The following is a 20,098-nucleotide window of genomic DNA, read 5'->3' on the forward strand; positions in this document are numbered from 1 at the left end:
AGTGTGTAATAATTTGTTGCCACTATTCCCAACAGTTTGAGCTGCAAACTGTAACAATACTCTAGATAATTTTACATTGGTAATATAAGAATACATTGTAGCTGCTGAGTTACAGTGACTGAAGGATTGATTAAAACTGAAAGGCAGCCACTTAATGAACCCCGTGAAGCAGGATCTTTGCTGATCGATCATGGGAGTACGAATCGATCATCAGCTTAGGTAATTAGTTTTCAATAAATGTAATCAAAGGCTGCATGTATTAAAACAATTTCTTTTTTTAATTGCTGCTTGGATTGCCTCTTTAATGCAATACTATAAACACAATCTACATAGCATATCGTGAGCACAAATTATCATATTAATGTAGTTTTTGCCAACATACAGAATAAGGCAGCAGTGCTCAAGTTCAGTCTTCGAGGGCTACCATCAGACCAGGTTTTTCAGGATTTCTCTTATTTACACGTACCTAACCTATTACCATAGCCTTTATTATCAGCAAGACAACTTGCTTAGGTACAGTATGTATTGCTCTGAAAATGTGACCTTTTTGGTAACCTTGGTGCACTACTGACTTAAGGGATTCGAGTCAGCTCAAAGCTCAGTTATTGCTAATAGAAATGTTCAAAATTAGTCATAGACATCATCATAACAGAAAAATATTCTTTATTAAAAGGTACAAACATAAAGAAGAAGAAAATGACCAAAATAGATTATTGTGATGTAATTGATGCTGGGACTGGCATTTTTACCTTGAGTCCATCTCTCTCCCTCTTTCCTCAATACTAACTACTGTATATAGAGCTCTTTTCATAATTTAGAACAATTATGCTGGCTAACCTACTATACATGTGACAGGACAGGGAAAATTAATTGCAAGATTTTACCTGTCAATTCCAATCTTGCACGTGTACTTGTACGGAATAGAATTTGAATACTTAATGTTGCTAGATTTGCCGATTTGCATACTACAGGTACATTTGCATTTTACAAGGAACTTCAAAGACCAAACATAATTGCTAACCAAATAACACTTTTCACAGTTTCGACTAGCAATTACTCTTTAATACATTTTGTTAAGTGTATTTTCAGTGTCTTTGAAATGGCAATATATTTACTTGAATGATTAGGGCACATAGCATCAGTGATATTTTTCTCATAGTCTGTATAACTTTGTAGTGTTAACGTTGGTTATGGAATGAGTTACCCCATGCACTTTTATAATTTGATATATCAAATTAGAGGTAGCCAATATTATTGCAACCCGTGGTTTGCTCCGTGAGTGAAATAGAGTGGTAGCCCCGTCGCCTTCTTACACATGGCTGATTAAAAATGATGTCCACTTCTCTTGCTTGTCGGTTGTGTGTGACCTGCTGCAGCGTGCCACGGGTTGTAATAACGCTGACTACATGTGTATGGTTCATCACATTCTCGTAGGGGTGCATGTATCAGCATAGGTGAAGGTTTGCTTTGATGCATTGCTCTGGTTTTTTGAGCAAAGCTGTGTAATATGCAAGAACAGTTTCTTACATCTGATGCAGAATTTTAGCATTATGCCACTTCAGGTTTTTTTTGGGGGGGGGGGCAAATAAACTGCAAAAAGAGTGGTGCAGAGAGATGCAGACTGTGATACATCACATTGTAATCTGTGCACCATGTAACTCCTCCCGACACCTACTTTACTGACACGTGATAGAACAAGCTAGGGCAGACGGGTGATAATTGGAGAAAAATGCTGTGATACATATGAGTTTGTGTCAAAGTGGATACTTTCATACACATACGTACAATATGGGATAGTGTATTTACATGTACATGCAAATTCATACATGAAACAATTACTGTATGTCTGTTTATGTGAATTGACAATAAATATTATTGATGATGCACTCATTAATACTGAATTAATTTCTGTTTCAGCCTTCCAAATCTCTGTTTTTCAAAAAACATAAATATTATCGTCTCAATGCTGAATCACATAGCAACAAATGTGAGGATTCTTAACCTGTGTAAGAGACAAACTTGTCTTATTGTAACTTGGTTGCTAGTGAGGACTTGTGATAATGGTATTGGTCCTGGAGACATTTTGTTATACCTTTTTAAAGGGCCATTATGACAGTAATTCGTAGACAAAGGTCGAAGGTCTCACAAGTTAGGGTGGAATAATATAGTTATAAAGTCTTGAAAGCTTATATTCGTCTATGAGAACAGTAATGATGGTATCACAACCTGTAAAATTGTATTTTAACCTTCATTTTGTTGGTTTCTTGTTCTAGAAACCCCAAATTTAGCCAAAAAGTGATAGGAATTGTAATACAGAGGTTTTGAGACATCGGCAATGTGTTCTTAACGGGATAGATTTATTGAGACTGTTTCCGAAAAACATGAATTTGAGACCTTACTGCACCTTTCATGCCTTTTGAGAATTAAAGGCTTGTGGACACAAATGTTCATGATTGGACTACTCTTTATATTGTGTAGAGTCTCATGGACAGTGACAGGTTCTTATTATATGCTACTGTTTAAGTCATACAGAGAAATAGAGTCAATCATTTATTCACACTTCATACAAAATCTCTAGTTTACTAGCTAAAATAATGAAATACTATGTCTGTTGATCATTTGAAGCTACTTTATAACAATAACTTGTTGGAGGTGGTTCTGATTTTCTATGTATACACTTAGTCCAAAATGGTACCGCCACTATTAAAAGAAGAAGTCCTCCCAGTAGAACACACATCCCACTGAAGTAGAATGCAATGTCATATGTCTGTGTCCAGTCATAACACCAACCTGAAAAAAATTAAATACTGTAGTTAGCCTGAATTGTTATAGAAATGTATGACAACATAAGCTACAATATTAAACATTTTTTATTTTTTTTCATCTAATCGCCATCAACTATCAACATCACGGGTCATCCACAACTGTGTTATAATATAAATACAGTATAATAACATTCTAATTATTATTATTGAGCTGGGTATAATATTTTCCTGAATTGTGGTATGCTGTGATATTCACCAACCTCTCCAAAGAGCATTACAATATATCACATTGTAGTTCAAAGTTCTAGTAGCCATATTGGCCCCAGAAAGGATAAGAATTTTCCAAAGATTATATTATAGTGTATAGAGCGTTAAAGTGTCAAACATTTGACAAAAACTGCTAAAACGGAGGATTCTCATCTAGGCCCTAATTCAATACTGTATGTTGTGAATCTGTCTTCTCCTAACTTGAAAAGATTTTAATGAGTTTCAAACTTTCTCCAGAAACAGGAAAAATAGGTTACAAGTATAGACAATTTCAAAATCAACATTTTTTTCTCACAAAACTGTCTATTAGGAAAACATTATTGCTTCCATTTTTCTTGTATTGTTCATATTTTAATGAATGCTCAGTAAGCTTGCTCTTTCGTTTTAACAGGCCTCACTGCTCTAACATCTACTGATTAAAGTATCTTACCAACTAAAGGTGGCCCGATGCAGTTTCCAATTCCAGCAAAGAACATCAGTATTCCGTAGGCATGCGTGAGTTTATCCAGTCCCACAGTATTCGTTGTTACATATGGAAATATTGACCAGTTGCCAGATAAAAATCCTAAAATTCCAGCAAGGGTTGCTAGAGTAGCATATGTATTTGCAAATGGCACTGCAAACAAGGTAAATCCAGTAGCTAGTATTGTAAATACATATAAGTACAAGGTATTGATCCATTTACAATCAGCGAGAATTCCTAAAATAAGTTTCCCAATGGCCATCAGGAAGCCAGTAATGGAGACTAGTGGCACTATAATTGACTCTTCGTCAATATTTGAACTTTTTGCTACATCTTCTAAAAGTAATGATGGAGGAAATCCTCCAATGTCAAAAAGCAAAATGGCAACACAAAGTGCTGAAAATACTTTGTTTTTGAACAGGTCTTTGGTATCTTCCCAATAATCCAAACAGCGATGACACTTGTTCTTAGCAAGTTGTCTACATATATGTGTTTCCACTGCAACTTTATTTATATAAGTATCTTTTTCTGCTGTATGCAGAAATGTAAATCCATTCTTATTGATATTTTCCTGTTTGCAGTCACCACTGGATGTACGAGTTAAACCTTTTTCTTTGCCGGATATGTTCTCAAGCATTCCAATATTTTCTTCAATGTTCAGATCTTTTTCGTGGTATATAAGGTAGGGGTCTGGAATCTTCTCTAAGCACGGCTTTTCCAATGAAGTACTAGATGATTGTGTCAGTGGCCTCATTAAAATGCCACATGCTAATATATTCAAAGACAATGCCCCAACGATAAGCAAACAGCCATCTAATCCATAGAGTTCTATCAGCTCCTTTTGAAGACCAGCGTATATAAAAGTTCCAACACTCGAACCTGAAAATGTGAATGCAAATTATTTACATACAATTTCAACAGTATAATGTACACACACATGAACAAAGTATGCTTATTACAAGATAGGGTAATAAAAGCACATACAAAACTGGGGACTTTTCAATATGTAGTTAAACTGGATGAAAATACACCACTGCATGTTTCCCTAATGATAGTGACGTACAGGTCCACCGACAGGTTGCCTGGGGCTTGGGATTTAAATCTTTACCTGGGCCCCAGGATGTTATTGAGCATGGAGGGCGGCCACAATGTCTGAGCAGGGAGGTTGGGGAGCAGGGCTCTGGTTGTCGAGTGCAACAGGGATATATGTGGTTGTCAAATAGGGGGGTGGACGAGCAGGTAATGGTTGGTGGTTGGAGCCTGTCTGGGAAGTAAAATAGGAGGAGCTCAGTGGTCAAATGGGGTCTTGGTCAGCCTTCTGTGCCCAGTTCCTCAACCTGGCCAAAGATAACTGTCCCTCTCCACCTGTCAGCATCTCTGCTAACATGTAAAAGCAGAACATGAATAGAAGTTCGTTGTTCATACAAGTATTGGCTCCCAATATGATGCACTCAAAGAGCAAGCTCTAATTGTCAAATGTAACTTTTAATATTAAACTTAATATAAACAATACATGTGTGTGTGTGTGTGTGTGTGTGTGTGTGTGTGTGTGTGTGTGTGTGTGTGTGTGTGTGTGTGTTAGAAGCACAAGGAAGATTAAAAGATATATATGAGATTAAAATCTATTAAAAATATACAGTACATGAGAGGCAACCTAAAGTGCTAGTTGGACAATAGATGAATAATTCATATACAGTAGGATGGGTAGCTGCCTAAGATAAAGATTCACTAAAAGTGTTTTAAAGAATCAAAAATAAGCGGTGTTATATACAGAAATTTAAATCCTAAACAGGTGATCAGGTGGAGTGTCTAAATCAATACACCCTATCTGATGTGACAACAGTTGTGTCAATAAACAGAATAGGTATCAAAATATATGTCACTCATTGAGTTTGTGAGAGAAAAAGAGTCAATAGGATGCAGCCAGACAGCTATAGCCGACATGTGGTGCTGAGATAGAGTCAGCGTGTCTCCATGTGCCAGAACAGAGTGAGCTGAATGTGATGGCAGCTATCCAAATTTCCCATTGTAGATAATCTGCTACAGAGTTACAATCATGGCATTTGGTATAATACAGCCGCACACTCTGTTAGATCCGTTACTGGGTCACGCTAATGACATCACAACGTCTTCCGTCAGTGATACCCGACGCGCTTCCACTTGTCAGAGCTTCTTCGGGATGGGCAAACCTTGCATGTTGTCGGCCATGTAAGCATATTGTTGCCACGGTAACCTCGCTAAGCGCTGTAATCTCAAAAGTCTGATTATTAAATGCATTGAGAGTACTGCAACCGTTTTTGCTATTCCAGCTTGAGAAGGGGTAATACCCCAAAACATGCATGGAAGCCCTAATAAAATAGAAATAAAATCCTACTGTGATATTTAGTAACATCAGATTTTTTAATTGAATATGTATGAGGTAAGTTTTCTGTACTTCTAGTAGGATTATGGCTAAAATACTTTACACTGTTTGAATAAGCACTAGGTCATTATTGAATTCAAACATATACAGATGCAGCCAGACCTGCTGTCCTCGGCACCGCCGACCAAAACACCAAAATCACTGGATCATCTACGGCCCAGGAAAACAGTACCTTTTGCGGCCTGGGAGGATTAAAGCAAGACTCCCACAGCATTAATACTAACGGGCCAGCAAGTCTGTAAGAGCTGAGCAGAGGAGTCCAAGAGAGAAGAGGTCTCTCCCCGTGTCCCCCATAGCAGCTCTTAAAGGAGCAATGCATGGGCTTTTTATTATTATTCTTAACATAGGCTTGAAGCAAGGGGTCTACGGAACTGAACCCCACTAATTTCAGCTCCGGGGACCCCCTCCATCCCGAGATACAGACCTCAGCAAGGAGTTCGGGTATATTCTGCATGTTTAATGCTCCTGTGTCACGCAGGTCAGTAGGAAACCTCACCGGATGACGTCACGGCTTCCTATTGGCCGGAGTAGCCACCAACTAACGGCTGCTGGGTTCAGCTCTGGAGATCCCCTACTTAAAACCTGTTAAGAAAAAGCAGCGCTTGGATTGCCGTTGTCTATCCTGCCCCTTGATGACTTAGATGCTTGAATATTTATTTTTATTTATTTATTTATAAAATATTTTACCAGGAAGTAATACATTGAGAGTTACCTCTCATTTTCAAGTATGTCCTGGGGAATATGGGCTTCAACGTCATGAGGGGGAACACTATAGGACCATATTCGGTCATCTACATCATCAAGTGGGTTGGATAGGACATTTAAATCATTAAAATGTCCTGTCCAACCCCCTCGATGACATAGATGACTGAATATGGTCCTATAGTGTCCCCCCTCGTGATGCACATACCGATATTCGAGCATCTACGTCATGAACGTTCAGGACAGACCAGCTGCAATCCAAGCACTGCTTTTTTTTAACAGAGATTTGAAGCTGAGGGTCTACGGAACTGAACCCCATTAATTTCAGCTCATGGGGTCTCCCTGCTTCCGGAGACCCAGACCCTCCGAAGGGGATGCCAGTAGCCACTCCGTAATGGGTCAAAAGGAAGCAGTGACGTCATTCAGTGAGGCTTCCTATTGGCCCACGTGACGCGGGACATTGAAACGAATTTTATGGATTACATACTGTACACTTTAAACGTATTATTAGATATGGATACGTGTGCTCACATTGATCAACTGTACCATCTATTTTGGATTTACAGTATTATCAAACTTATAAAACTTTTTCCACTTATCACATATAAATATTACCTGTTTACCCCGTTATCAGTATGAAGCTTCCCTCATCCTATACATAATAATATGCAAATTTAAATTTCTATATGTTTGAATTCAATAATGATAAGCAAAGAAAAGAAAGAAAGCTCCCTAATAGCCGCACAAGAGAACACCTATACCTATGTTAAAAATTACTATTTATTAATAAATGATTAAAATATATTTATTGCAGCAAAAAGCTAACGTGAACCAAAGTGATTAAAATAAATTAAAAAACGGAGGAGGTAACTGTATGCCTAATTCGAACTAACAGTGTATGCTAGGAATAACTATTTTAGAATGTCCCACTGCTATATAATTATACTAACAGTGGTAGTTACAGTATACCAATACAGTTCTATATAGTTTGAGGACTACACCTAAATGGAGAGTATAGCTTAATGTAGTGTGTGTGCTCAGAATAATATATTTGTTGAGCCAGCTAATGCTAGTATACGGATATATACACACACATATGTACCAGACCAACGGGTTCAAAGGTAAATGAACCTAGAGGTCTGTTATGTTTAGCAGAACAGCTATTTCAAGATCACAAAGTATGTGTCTTGTACTCAGAACCATGACAAATAGGAGAGTAGTCAGAGTGTTGTGCTTCCTTTAGAAGGCTCCGAAAAACTCTAACTGAGAGAAGGCAACAGACCTCTCCGATATAGCCAGCGCACTAGGTGGTGACGCTTAGCCTGCCCAACATATGTTCCACCGTTGTGGCTTCCTTTGAATTCAATAATGACCTAGTGTGCATTGAAACACTGTAAAGTATTTCAGCCATAATCATATTAGAAATACCAAACACTCACCTCATTAGTATTCAATTAAAAGATCTGATGTTACTAAATATCACAGTAGGTTTTTATTACTTTTTTATTAAGGCTTGCTGGGAACAGTGAACAGAGGAAGGAGGGAGCCGACGTGACCGGGAAATTGTGATGCCACAGCACTGCGGGGAGCAGAGTGCCATTCCTATCGGGAGAGACACGAGGCAAAGACCCACAGCGGAGACAGCGTCGGAGGGGAGAGAGACTGGCCTCATCAGAAAAGCATTCATGTGCAGGGGGAGGGGGGGTCCTGATTGCTGTCAACGGGGGCGAAAGGGGAAGGGGGGAAGAGGGGGCAATGGGGAGAGAGAGAGAGAGGGAGAGCAGAGAGCGAGAGAGGGGGAGCGGAGATAGGGGGTGAGCGGAGAGAGAGGTGGAGCGGGAAGATTCTATCCCGGGCAATGCCGGGTATATCAGCTGGTATATACTATATTATAACAGATGCCACAAATGCAACTCTCTAGCAATTTATCTACAACAGGGGAGATTTGGTTATCTGCCATCACATTCAGCTCACTCTGTTCTGGCACATTGAGACACGCTGACTATCTCAGCATAGTCTATAATTGTCTGGCCACATCCTATTGACACATCGCTTTTCTCACACACTCAAAGATTCACAGATATTTTCTTACTTTTTCTTGTTATTCACACAACGGTTGTCACATCAGATAGGGTGTTTTCATATAGACACTCCATGTGATCACCAGTTTAGGATTTCAGGCAGCTACCCACCCTATATGAATTATTAATCTATTGTCTAATTAGCACTTTAGGTCATCGCTCAAGTATATTTTTTAGTAGATTTGAATCTTCCTTATGCTGCAATATCATTTTGTTTGTTTATATTAAGTGTAATATTAAAAGTTATTTTATTATAATTAGAGGTTGGTCTTAGAGTGCATCACATTAGGATCCTGTTGTGTAGTGTTTGAGATTGTTTACCCCAGATAGCGCCCTCTATTGACCATAGCAGCATACAGCTGAGCAGGTATCTTCCCCATTGTTATCAGTTTAATTTATATGCGATCAGAAGTATAACGTATATATCACTGAATGTAATAAAACCTAAACCAGTAATCACCACTTTTTTTTATTTTCTAAATACAAATTTCTAAAATAGAGTCAGTTTTAGTATGTAATTATGTTTAAAGTCCGCTGCAAATTTCCTGAACCTATTACTTCTATTTATAAGAGGAGATACTGCATGTTTACATCAGATCTGTGTTTCTCACAATGAGGAAGAGGTAGAGGAGGAAGAGGTAGAGGAGGAAGAGGTAGAGGAGGAAGAGTTAGAGGAGGAAGAGTTAGAGGAGGAAGAGTTAGAGGAGGAAGAGTTAGAGGAGGAAGAGTTAGAGGAGGAAGAGGTAGAGGAGGAAGAGGTAGAGGAGGAAGAGGTAGAGGAGGAAGAGGTAGAGGAGGAAGAGGTAGAGGAAACATCCTCATTAAAAAAACATTGTGAAAACGTTTACTGTCACTTTGGTCCTACATAGGTCTGAATCTTTACTGGTATAGATTGTAGCTGCATGAAATAAAATGAGAAGTACAAACCACTGTAAAAACATTGTCTATCATTTGTAATATTTTTCATTGTTCAAGATTGTCAGTTTTTTCTTTCCTTTTTTCTCTCTTTATTTTATTAATGTTGAATGGCAGAAGAAGAAACAAATCACGCACGCACACGCACGCACGCACGCACGCACGCACACACACACATACACACATACACGCAATTTTATCATTAAATGAACATAGTGCTGATCTGGCACTATCATAGAAAAATTTCCATTGACTTGAATGGGAGTTTCTATGCGTTAATGCCGGATAAGCACTATCACACTTTAATGACTAACACACACTGTTACAAGTATCTGACCTGTTGAAATGATACCAAGAGCAAGTCCTCTGCGTTTTTCAAAATACTGACAAGTAACAGTCACGGTTGCCGTGTATAATAAGCCACATCCAAAGCCTAAAAACATGAAGAAGAAAAAAACATTGCTACTGTATTAGCAAAATGCATACGAGGAAGTCTTATCATAACATTATCATAGTGCTTATTTACTTAATTATACCAGCAGAAATCTCTGTGGCTCAGAACTCAAAATTAAACTTTATATTGTATAAAAACATTGGCAGATTGTCTTTCAACTTTTTATATAATGTTATTTTGTACTGGGACTGGGGACAGAAAACGTGACATTTTAGTACCTGGCTTTTTTCTTTTTCTCTCTCTCTTTTTCTCTCTTTTTCTCTCGCTCTCTCTCCCCACAATTTAAGATATTAATCTTTTACATATCCAAATATTTTCATTACATTCATTTTATTTATTTATTTCAAAACTGATCGAGATGATTTAAAATAGCTTATTGGGATATGCAATCAATTGTTTTGTAATCATTTAATCTAAAATAATAGTACCAATTACATGGATAAATTGACACTAATAGACGTCGATTTAAATCCCCAAACAGTGAGAAGTAACTTAGAGATGGATATGCGTCTTCTTGTCAACCTCCTCTACTATGTAACTATGTACAGTAAGAGTTGATATTTGTTATCAAGATGCTTACACCCTACTTTTAGCTATAATGAAGAGCGGAGTAAAAAAAGATTGAAGACATTTCAAGAGCAAACAAACAAGAAAGATGCATTTAATAACCAGCGGCTATTTTCATTTAACTTAAGCTGAATTTGTAATGAGAAAATATATATTTAATGGTTTCCATGTAAAAGTGTTACTTTCAATGTGAATGTCTTTGTTTTTAATCCTATATCAATAAATAATCATAATGGTATCATTAAAATTAAAAATCATCATGATTAATATTATTATTAATAATAATATTTAGTAACCTTATTATTACAGGTGCGGTTATCAAACTCACAAGCTTGTATAATAAAAACTGATACCTTTACCACTACTCCACGCCTAGTTTATTTATTATCCATGCACATATACATAATGTTTACTCACATACATTATTATTGCAGTTGCAGTAAATATCTGCTCCTATTTGCCAGCCTCGTGCATTAGGGTTCTGTCTCTCAGTTTTACGCAGCATGAGCTAAATCTCACGCTGAAGGTAAAACGCTGAGGCCTAGGACATAGTGCAATCAGCGTCACTGAGGCGGGCTGAGCCGCGCTGAACAGATGCACAAAGCCCCTGCATCTGTAATCAGCGCGGCTATAGTTTCTCCCTCCGCATGCGCGCTGATGCGTGCGGAGGCTGAGAAACTTCCCCGAGACAGGCAGTTTTTAAATTTGCCGCTCGGGAAAGCGGAGGAGCGGTAACGTGACTGCTCCCATCCAATGCCCCGCCTCCCGCTCCGCCTCCTGGCACGCCCCCGCTCCACCCCCGCCCCGCCCCCTGAGCGCGCTCACTGCCTTGCCTGCAAGGACAGGAAAAGCCCCATTTTCAGCAGGCGAGGCAGAGCAGGAGCGCGCCTCAGCGCGCTCCCAACACACTATGTCCCAGGGAGACCTGAATCCTACACCCCGCAAGTAACTTCATAACCCTGTCTTTTTCTGTGCCATAGCCTCACAGATAAAACGCAATTGAAGTAAGATCAGAATTGCATAATGCTAGTGTTTTATTTCACACATGTAAGGATGTGGTAGGAACCTCATATGTGTGTTCAGTTGGTGTTTGACTCTGTTCAGTGAGAGGCCTGTGGAGTGTCTGCAACAGTGTTGCAGTGTGTCAGAGCAGAGTCAGACAGGCAGTGGCTGATGCAATAGCTGTGTGTCTGTGCAGGTTAAGGCAGAGAGGCTCCGTGGAGAAACTACAACTTCCATGAGCTCCTGGGCAGTCACCTGATGTAAAGAATCAATCAGAAGGCTAGGATGACGGGAGCAGGAAAGGGAAGCGTGGGGGAGAGACCACGCTAGTCAGAGGAGATCTGAACGGAGCTGAAGGAGGTAGTGTGAGTGCAGGGGGTCTGTGAAACGCCTGCATAGGCCAGCTATCCCCTCAGGCCCATAGGAGCATCCCCTGAGTCACAGTAGGCTGCTGTAATGCAGGGACGCACTGTAGTGGAAGTGATTGTCACCCTACTATACATTAGTTAGGGACAAAGCACAGAGTTGCGGGCGGTAGCAGTCATCTGGGATCAGACGGCTGGACACCGCGACATCTGGAGGTCAAGGGTCGGAGGCATCGGATCCTTTGTGAAGAGGTACCGGTCACCGCCGTGACCGGAAGGTATATTGTAACAACAAGTGCACCAACACCGGTCATCAGGCACTGATCCCGCCTTAGGCTAAAATCTTTAGGGACACTAGCGAGTGGCTAGAGGACAGAGCCTATACCACGTAATACAATACAAGGACAATACTCTATAAGAGCGTGGCTGAGCCACTATTGTACAGGACAATATTCCCTAGAGGTGTGGCCGAGCCAGTATAGTATAAGGACCGTAGCAGTTATAACGGTGTTAGATATTGCTGCCAAGACTAGCATTATAGTATAAGAATATGTTATGTGTGATGTCATATAGAGTATAAGGTATGATTGCATAGTAAAACTTGGTTGCACGCACTGTGGTGGTATGTTTCTTGCCCAGGGGAATCTTGCATAACGTAAGTGGAGGCGCTGCGCTAGAATAGTTACCCCAGGCTCCCAGCTAGCGGAGGCTCAGATCTCCTGCAGCCGCAGGTTGTGTACAGTGACCAGTAGTCCCTTTGGGAGGCGTCAGAAAAAGGGCTACATTTGGAGGCGCTGCTGAGAGCTTAGACCTGGGGTGCCCCATATATTTTTCTCAATTGTGCAACAAGTTTTTTTTTCATCATGTTTGTGCCCTTGCAGCCCGAGGTGCGCAAGTGGGCCCAGCGGCATGAAATTCCCCTGACACGTGCTTTTGGCCTGGGACATGTTCCCGCCATCCTCTCCCTAGGCACCGTGACTGACCATGTCAGGAAACTCCCGCTCATGGACACTGCCTGAGTGCAAGATCACTATTACGACCTGGAACAGATTTGGCGCAAAATACTATATGTCACTGAACAGGACATATGCCCCAAAGCCCTGCCCTTAGTACTATTGCTACCCGAGGCTCCCGGCATACACTGTCCAATAGTGCAAGTGGATTCCACCTAGTCACTGGCTGCGTCCACACCACTGAGGGGATATCCCGGCTCGTTAGGCGCCGTCACTAGCAGCACTGACCGCACCCCTGAGAACAGTTTGAACCCTCGATGGCCTGCTGCAATGGGCCTAGGCACTTCGTTCACCCCCTCCGCCATGAGGCCTGCATTAAGAAGAATCAGTATGTCAAGACTAGACGCCTACTCCCCAGCAGGGGGTAGCCTGCTGGATAATGCCTCTATCCCTATGCTTGCAGAAGCCATCCACCACTCCACACAGGCCCACCAATACCGGAAGTTAAAGGCATTTTCAGGTGACAAACCCACGCCCCTGGGAGAAGTTGGATTTGAAGAGTGGCTGGATCACACGGAACAGGTACTTCCTGAATGGTCCTGCACCGATGCCATCCGGAGGCAGCGTATCGTTGAATGTCTGCGACCCCCAGCGTCCCACATGGTGCACTGCTATCGGGACAATCACCCGGACGCTGATGCGACGGGCCTCATTTACTGCCTTACCAAGACCTATGGGGTCCCTGTGGATGCCTATGCCCTGATGGCCAAGTTCCATGCTCTGGCTCAGAAAGAGGGAGAAATGGTGTCCGACTTCCTTAGACGTCTGCATCTGGATCTGTGGATTCTCGTGAGGAAGAGGGTGGTGCCGAAGGTGGATGCCGACATACTGCGCACCACCCAGCTACTGAGGGGGCTCCTGCCACTGCATCCGGTGTCCGTACGTGTCAGCGGCTGCCTCGTACCCGGACAAGCCTTGGCGTTTAATGACCTAATGGACCGGGTCCAACCACATGAGACTGTGCTGCTGGGGCGTTACTTAACCCCAGGGAGGAAGGTGTCGAGTGGGAACAAGGACACCAAAAGGTCGGAAGCTAAAGCCGAGACGTCCGAGAGTGGGGACCCCGACAAGGAGGACTCGGAGGCGCCGACAGCTGCCCAGGAGTGCCCTGTGTCGGGACGAAACTCGCCACCCATCCGAGATGATGCCTACCTCAGTCAACTCCGGTGTTATGCTTGTGGAAAGATGGGGCATCTTCGGGCGCGCTGCCCCTCCCTACGGAAAACGGCGTCTCGACCGGCCAAATCCATGCTGTGTACTCCCCAGGACGGCGGAGCCGTAACCCAGCCTTCGACGAGTAATCGGATCGGACCAGCCGCCATCGTCCGGGTAGTGATTGAAGGCATCTATGCTTCTGCGTTGATGGATACGGGGTCTCAGGTGATCATAGTGTATCGGCCCTTCTACGATCAACACTTACACCGGCTGCTGCTGTTATCTGCTGACTCTTTACGGTTGAGAGGGTTGAGTCACGAAGATTACCCCATCGATGGAGTGGTGAAGGTACATCTGGACATTCCCCAGCTGAACACCGGTAAGCACCACCCCATGGAAGTGGAAGCCTTAGTGTGTCCAAAACCACAAGACCACCCCAGTGCCCCGATAATCATGGGAACCAACACCGACATTGTGCAATCGGTGATCCGCATGTACTTACAAGAAGCGAGCGAAGCCCCGTTGCTGGCTCTCGCTACGTGTCCGGCACTACAAGAGGCTTGTGGTAAAATCGCAACTGAAGAGGAGCATGGAATGCTGTACAGTCAAGAGTGGGGCGTGACCCAGATCCCTCCCGGGGAAGGGAGAATGATGATCGCGGCCTGCCACTATCCAGATAGACGTCCGGAGGATCAGCTATTCTCATTGGAGAGCACGACACGGGATGATCAGCTGCTTGGCTACAAAATATTAGCTTCAGTGAAGAAATGGCCGGGGAAAATTCCGAACAGAACCTGGGTATATGTGCAGAACATCTCCTCGTACCCCATGTGCATTGATCGTCGGCAGCCTCTGGGTAGAATCTATCCCGTGATACCTGAACAGAAGGCCGTAGAGGAACGGCCGGCGGCCACCACCCATGCAGTAACTCCCCTGTTGGCATTTGACTTCGGAGATTCGCCACTAACGGAGGACTGGAGAAAAAGACTGCAGACCAAGCTAGGAGAACGACGAGAAGTGTTCTCCACGAGTGATATGGATGTGGGGTGCAGTCGCAGCGCCCGCCACACCATTTGGAAGAATGACACCGCCCGTTCCGGGAGTGTTCCCGCCGCATAGCTCCCCGAGACGTGGAAGAGGTGCGGAGATTACTAGCCGAAATGGAGAAAGCTGGTATCGTTCAAGGATCACGCAGTCCGTACGCCTCTCCCATCGTGGTGGTCCGCAAGAAGAATGGGACGGTACGTCTATGCGTAGACTATAGAACACTGAACAATCGTACGGTACCTGATCAGTATACCCTCCCACCCATTGAGGACCTTCTGAACGTCTTGACGGGAAGTAAATGGTTCAGTGTACTAGATTTGAGGTCGGGATACTATCAAGTGCCCATGGATCTGGAAGACCAGGAGAGAACAGCCTTCATCTGTCCGCTAGGGTTCTACCAGTTCACCCGCATGCCACAAGGGATCTGCGGGGCCCCTGCCACCTTTCAGAGGTTAATGGAACAGACCCTGGGAGATATGAACCCGCAAGAATGCTTAGTGTACTTGGATGACATTATAGTGTTCGGGAAAACATTGGAGGAGCACGAGAAGCGGCTAATGAAGGTGTTGGATCGACTTCAGAAGGAGGGACTCAAACTGTCCCTGGATAAATGTAAATTTTGCCGCACATCCGTGACTTACGTGGGCCACATTGTATCAGCTTAAGGGATATCCACCGACCCAGAGAAGATAGAGGCCGTAGTGAATTGGCCCAGGCCCAGTAACGTCCAAGAACTCCGATCCTTCCTGGGGTTCTGTGGCTACTACCGGCGCTTCGTGGAGGGCTACTCAAGCAAAGCTAAGCTCCTGAATAACCTTTTAAAGATCTATCCTGAGGATACGGGCAGGAAAAACATCACGGCGCAAACGCCCTTTGGAGAGAAATGGACCTTTGCTTGTGAACAAGCGTTCTTGAAACTGAAAGCCAGTCTAACGCAGGCCCCAGTACTGGCCTATGCCGATCCTGACCGCGAATACGCGCTACACGTGGATGCCAGTTTTAGTGGACTGGGAGCAGTGTTGCACCAGAAACATGATACAGGGCTCCGCCCCGTGGCGTATGCGAGTCGAAGCTTGACCCCAAGTGAACAGAACTATCCTGTCCACAAGCTGGAGTTCCTAGCCCTCAAATGGGCAGTAGTGGACAAGTTACACGATTACTTGTATGGGGTACAGTTCGAAGTCCAGACAAACAATAATCCAATAACGTACATTAACACGTCCGCCAAATTAGATGCGACAGGTCATCGGTGGTTGGCGGCGCTGGCCAACTACCATTTCAACCTCAAGTATAAACCAGGGCCCACCAACGTAGGGGCTGATGCTTTGTCATGAAGACCGGGGCTCCAGCCTGTCCTGGATGAGGAGGTGTCGGAAGAAATTCCGGGGCCTGGTATACGTGCTCTATGTTCCATAGCCGCAGTAGTCGACGATCAGGTCGCATTCTCGGAGCTAAGAGTAGCCGACTCATTAGGGTGGCAATCCCGTGCTGTCCCTCGGGCCTACCGAGGCTTGGAGGGAATGAACCTTACGGAAGACAAAATTATCTCCTGGAACGAGCTAGTGCAGCATCAAATTCAAGACCCAGTGGTAGAATTAGCTCGCCAAGCCCTGCAGCAAGGAAACCCCTCTATTCTTAAGCAAGCCCCCAGAGAATTGGTGAAACTCTTGTTGAACGAGTTCGGGAAATTCGAACTGGACAATTGCCTCCTGTATCAGTTCATACCCTACCATAATCATCCCGACCGGCGACAGCTATTCCTGCCCAAGATTCTGCGGAATATGGTCCTCAGGGCCCTACACGCTGATCATGACCATCTGGGTGTCGACAAAACATTCGGGTTACTTCGGGACCGATTCTACTGGCCGAAGATGAGAGAATCCATGGAATTGCATTGCCGACAGTGTACCTGCTGCATACAGAGGAAGACTCTCCCCACTCGGGCTGTCCCCATGGCACATTTGAAATGCTCCGGCCCCATGGATTTGGTGTGCATGGACTTCTTATGCATCGAGCCAGACTCCCGGGGCATTGGTAATGTACTAGTGATTACGGACCAGTACACAAGATACGCCCAAGCATACCCCACCAAAGATCAACGAGCGGTGACTGTGGCTAGAGTATTATGGGAAAAATACTTCATTCATTATGGATTACCGAACCAGCTACATTCGGATCAAGGCCGAGATTTCGAGAGCACTCTCATTAGAGAACTGCTGAAGTTGCTAAATATAGCTAAGTCACGAACGACCTCGTACCACCCAGAAGGAGATGCTATGCCTGAACGGTTCAACCGCCCCTCTTGACATGCTGGGAACACTAACAGGCTCTCAGAAGACGGAGTGGAGCAAGCATGTGGAGACACTGGTGCATGCATATAACTGTACTCGCCACGAGTCTAAAGGGAATACTCCATACTTCTTGATGTTTGGAAGGGAAGCTAGACTGCCCGTGGATGTGCGACTGCGGATATCTACCGATGGGGTATCCAACAGGACGCATTTCCGATATGTACAAAGACTACAAAACAGTCTACAGCAGGCCTATAAATTGGCGGAAAAGATGGCAGCGCAATTAAATGCAAGCAACAAAAGACGCTATGACCACAAGGTGAGGCATAAAGAAATTCGCCCGGGGGATGCTGTTCTTCTTCGTAATTTAGGCATTCCTGGAAAGCACAAATTGGCTGATAGGTGGAGAAATGGGGTGTATGAGGTAGAATCACAGATGCCTGGCCTCCCGGTGTACCGCATCAAGGATTCAAAAGGCCGAGTAAAGGTATGGCATAGGAATCATCTGCTCCCCATACCTCAAGTAGGGGACAACAAATTGGAAGTGCCCACTGTTTCAATAGATGGAGAAGATGAAAATACAGAGGTTGGCCCAGAGAATGTAATAAAAGCCACCTCTGAGAATCCTATGGAGGGAACCTCTCAAAGGGGCCTTCCGGCCGCAGGGGCATCTCCCGAAGGAGCTACGGGTAAAGAGCCCCTTGGTCCAACGACAGAGACGCTGACTCCAATGAGCCAGCCGCTAGATCCACAGAGCCCGTGCTTTGTGCCACAAAGAGACTTTGTAGACTTATCAAGCCCCTCAAGGCAGAGTTGGAAATGCCAAATGGGAATTGCTACTCTCCAGAGGAGGTAGCTGAAGAACAAATTCGCAGAAGCCAAAGAGCTGGTCAACCTCCAATGAGGATGGCTTATGATCAATTTGGGGTACCCCATTATGAGGCTCAGCAGTGGGCTCGCCGCAGAGTACAGTCGGTAGTGGTAATGTTCACTGAACTGTGCAATTTAATATAGAGCAATAAGTAAGATGTACTGTACTGTGTTGCGTTATTTTTGGTTATATAACATTCTGTTATAGTTATGTAGGTGTAGCCCAAGCGTGGATTCTGCAAGGGGGAGTATGTAAGGATGTGGTAGGAATTTCATATGTGTGTTCAGTTGGTGTTTGACTCTGTTCAGTGAGAGGCCTGTGGAGTGTCTGCAACAGTGTTGCAGTGTGTCAGAGCAGAATCAGGCAGGCAGTGGCTGATGCAATAGCTGTGTGTCTGTGCAGATTAAGGCAGAGAGGCTCCGTGGAGAAACTACAACTCCCATGAGCTCCTGGGCAGTCACCTGATGTAAATAACCAATCAGAAGGCTAGGATGACGGGAGCAGGAAAGCAAAGCGTGGGGGAGAGACCACGCTAGTCAGAGGAGATCTGGACGGAGCTGAAGGAGGTAGTGTGAGTGCAGGGGGTCCGTGACCTGCCTGCATAGGCCAGCTATCCCCTCAGGCCCATAGGAGCATCCCCTGAGTCACAGTAGGCTGCTGTAATGCAGGGACGCACTGTAGTGGAAGTGATTGTCACCCTACTGTACATTAGTTAGGGACAAAGCACAGAGTTGCGGCCGGTTGCAGTCATCTGGGACCAGATGGCTGGACACCGCAACATCTGGAGGTCAAGGGTCGGAGGCATCGGATCCTTTGTGAAGAGGTACCAGTCACCGCCGTGACCGGAAGGTATATTGTAACAACAAGTGCACCAACACCGGTCATCAGGCGCTGATCCTGCCTTTGGCTAAACTCTTTAGAGACACTAGCGAGTGGCTAGAGGACTGAGCCTATACCACGTAATACAATACAAGGACAATATTCTATAAGAGCGTGGCTGAGCCACTATTGTACAGGACAATATTCCCTAGAGGTGTGGCCGAGCCACTATAGTATAAGGACCGTAGCAGTTATAACGGTGTTAGGTATTGCTGCCAAGACTAGCATTATAGTATAAGAATATGTTATGTGTGATGTCATATAGAGTATAAGGTATGATTGCATAGTTAAACTTGGTTGCACGCACTGTGGTGGTATGTTTCTTGCCCAGGGGAATCTTGCATAACGTAAGTGGAGGCGCTGCGCTAGAATAGTTACCCCAGGCTCCCAGCTAGCGGAGGCTCAGATCTCCTGGAGCCGCAGGTTGTGTACAGTGACCAGAAGTCCCTTTGGGAGGCGTCAGAAAAAGGGCTACACACAGAAATAATAACAATGTCCTTATTATTTGATTGGCTGCCGGTAAGGACATGGCAAGCAGCCATTGTGATTTCCCATTGCAACAGTAAAACTGAAGTGAATGATAAAAGTGGAACTGCAGCAATATGTTTTCACAGGGTGTTATAATTACTCTGGATACCATGTCCTTGTGTGAAATTGCTTTATATCTAGCTTTATAAACATTTACTTTTTTTCTTGTTCTTCAAAATAAGTGCTAGGAGATAAATATATGTGTGTGTATGTGAGTGTGAGTGTGAGTGTGAGTATATATATATATATATATATACACAGTGGTCGACAAATCACCAAAACATCTACTCGCCACACAAAAAAATCTACTC

At 43.8% G+C, this 20,098-nt stretch overlaps 1 protein-coding gene across 5 annotated transcripts in view; it reads right to left on the bottom strand.

The window, feature by feature from the left end:
• Positions 1-646: 646 nt before the first annotated feature.
• Positions 647-20,098, bottom strand: part of SLC16A9 (solute carrier family 16 member 9) — a 141,729-nt gene continuing 122,277 nt past the window's right edge. For all 5 annotated transcript variants that reach the window (XM_075612958.1, XM_075612957.1, XM_075612956.1 and 2 more), the window contains 3 exons: positions 9,953-10,048; positions 3,463-4,374; positions 647-2,790 (listed from right to left, as the gene is read on the bottom strand). In XM_075612958.1, the coding sequence (XP_075469073.1) occupies positions 2,603-2,790; positions 3,463-4,374; positions 9,953-10,048 (1,196 nt within the window). In that variant the 3' untranslated portion in view covers positions 647-2,602. The remainder of the gene's footprint in view (positions 2,791-3,462; positions 4,375-9,952; positions 10,049-20,098) is intronic.

The sequence above is a fragment of the Ascaphus truei genome, chromosome 8, assembly GCF_040206685.1.
Source record: "Ascaphus truei isolate aAscTru1 chromosome 8, aAscTru1.hap1, whole genome shotgun sequence".
Classification (NCBI taxonomy): domain Eukaryota; kingdom Metazoa; phylum Chordata; class Amphibia; order Anura; family Ascaphidae; genus Ascaphus; species Ascaphus truei.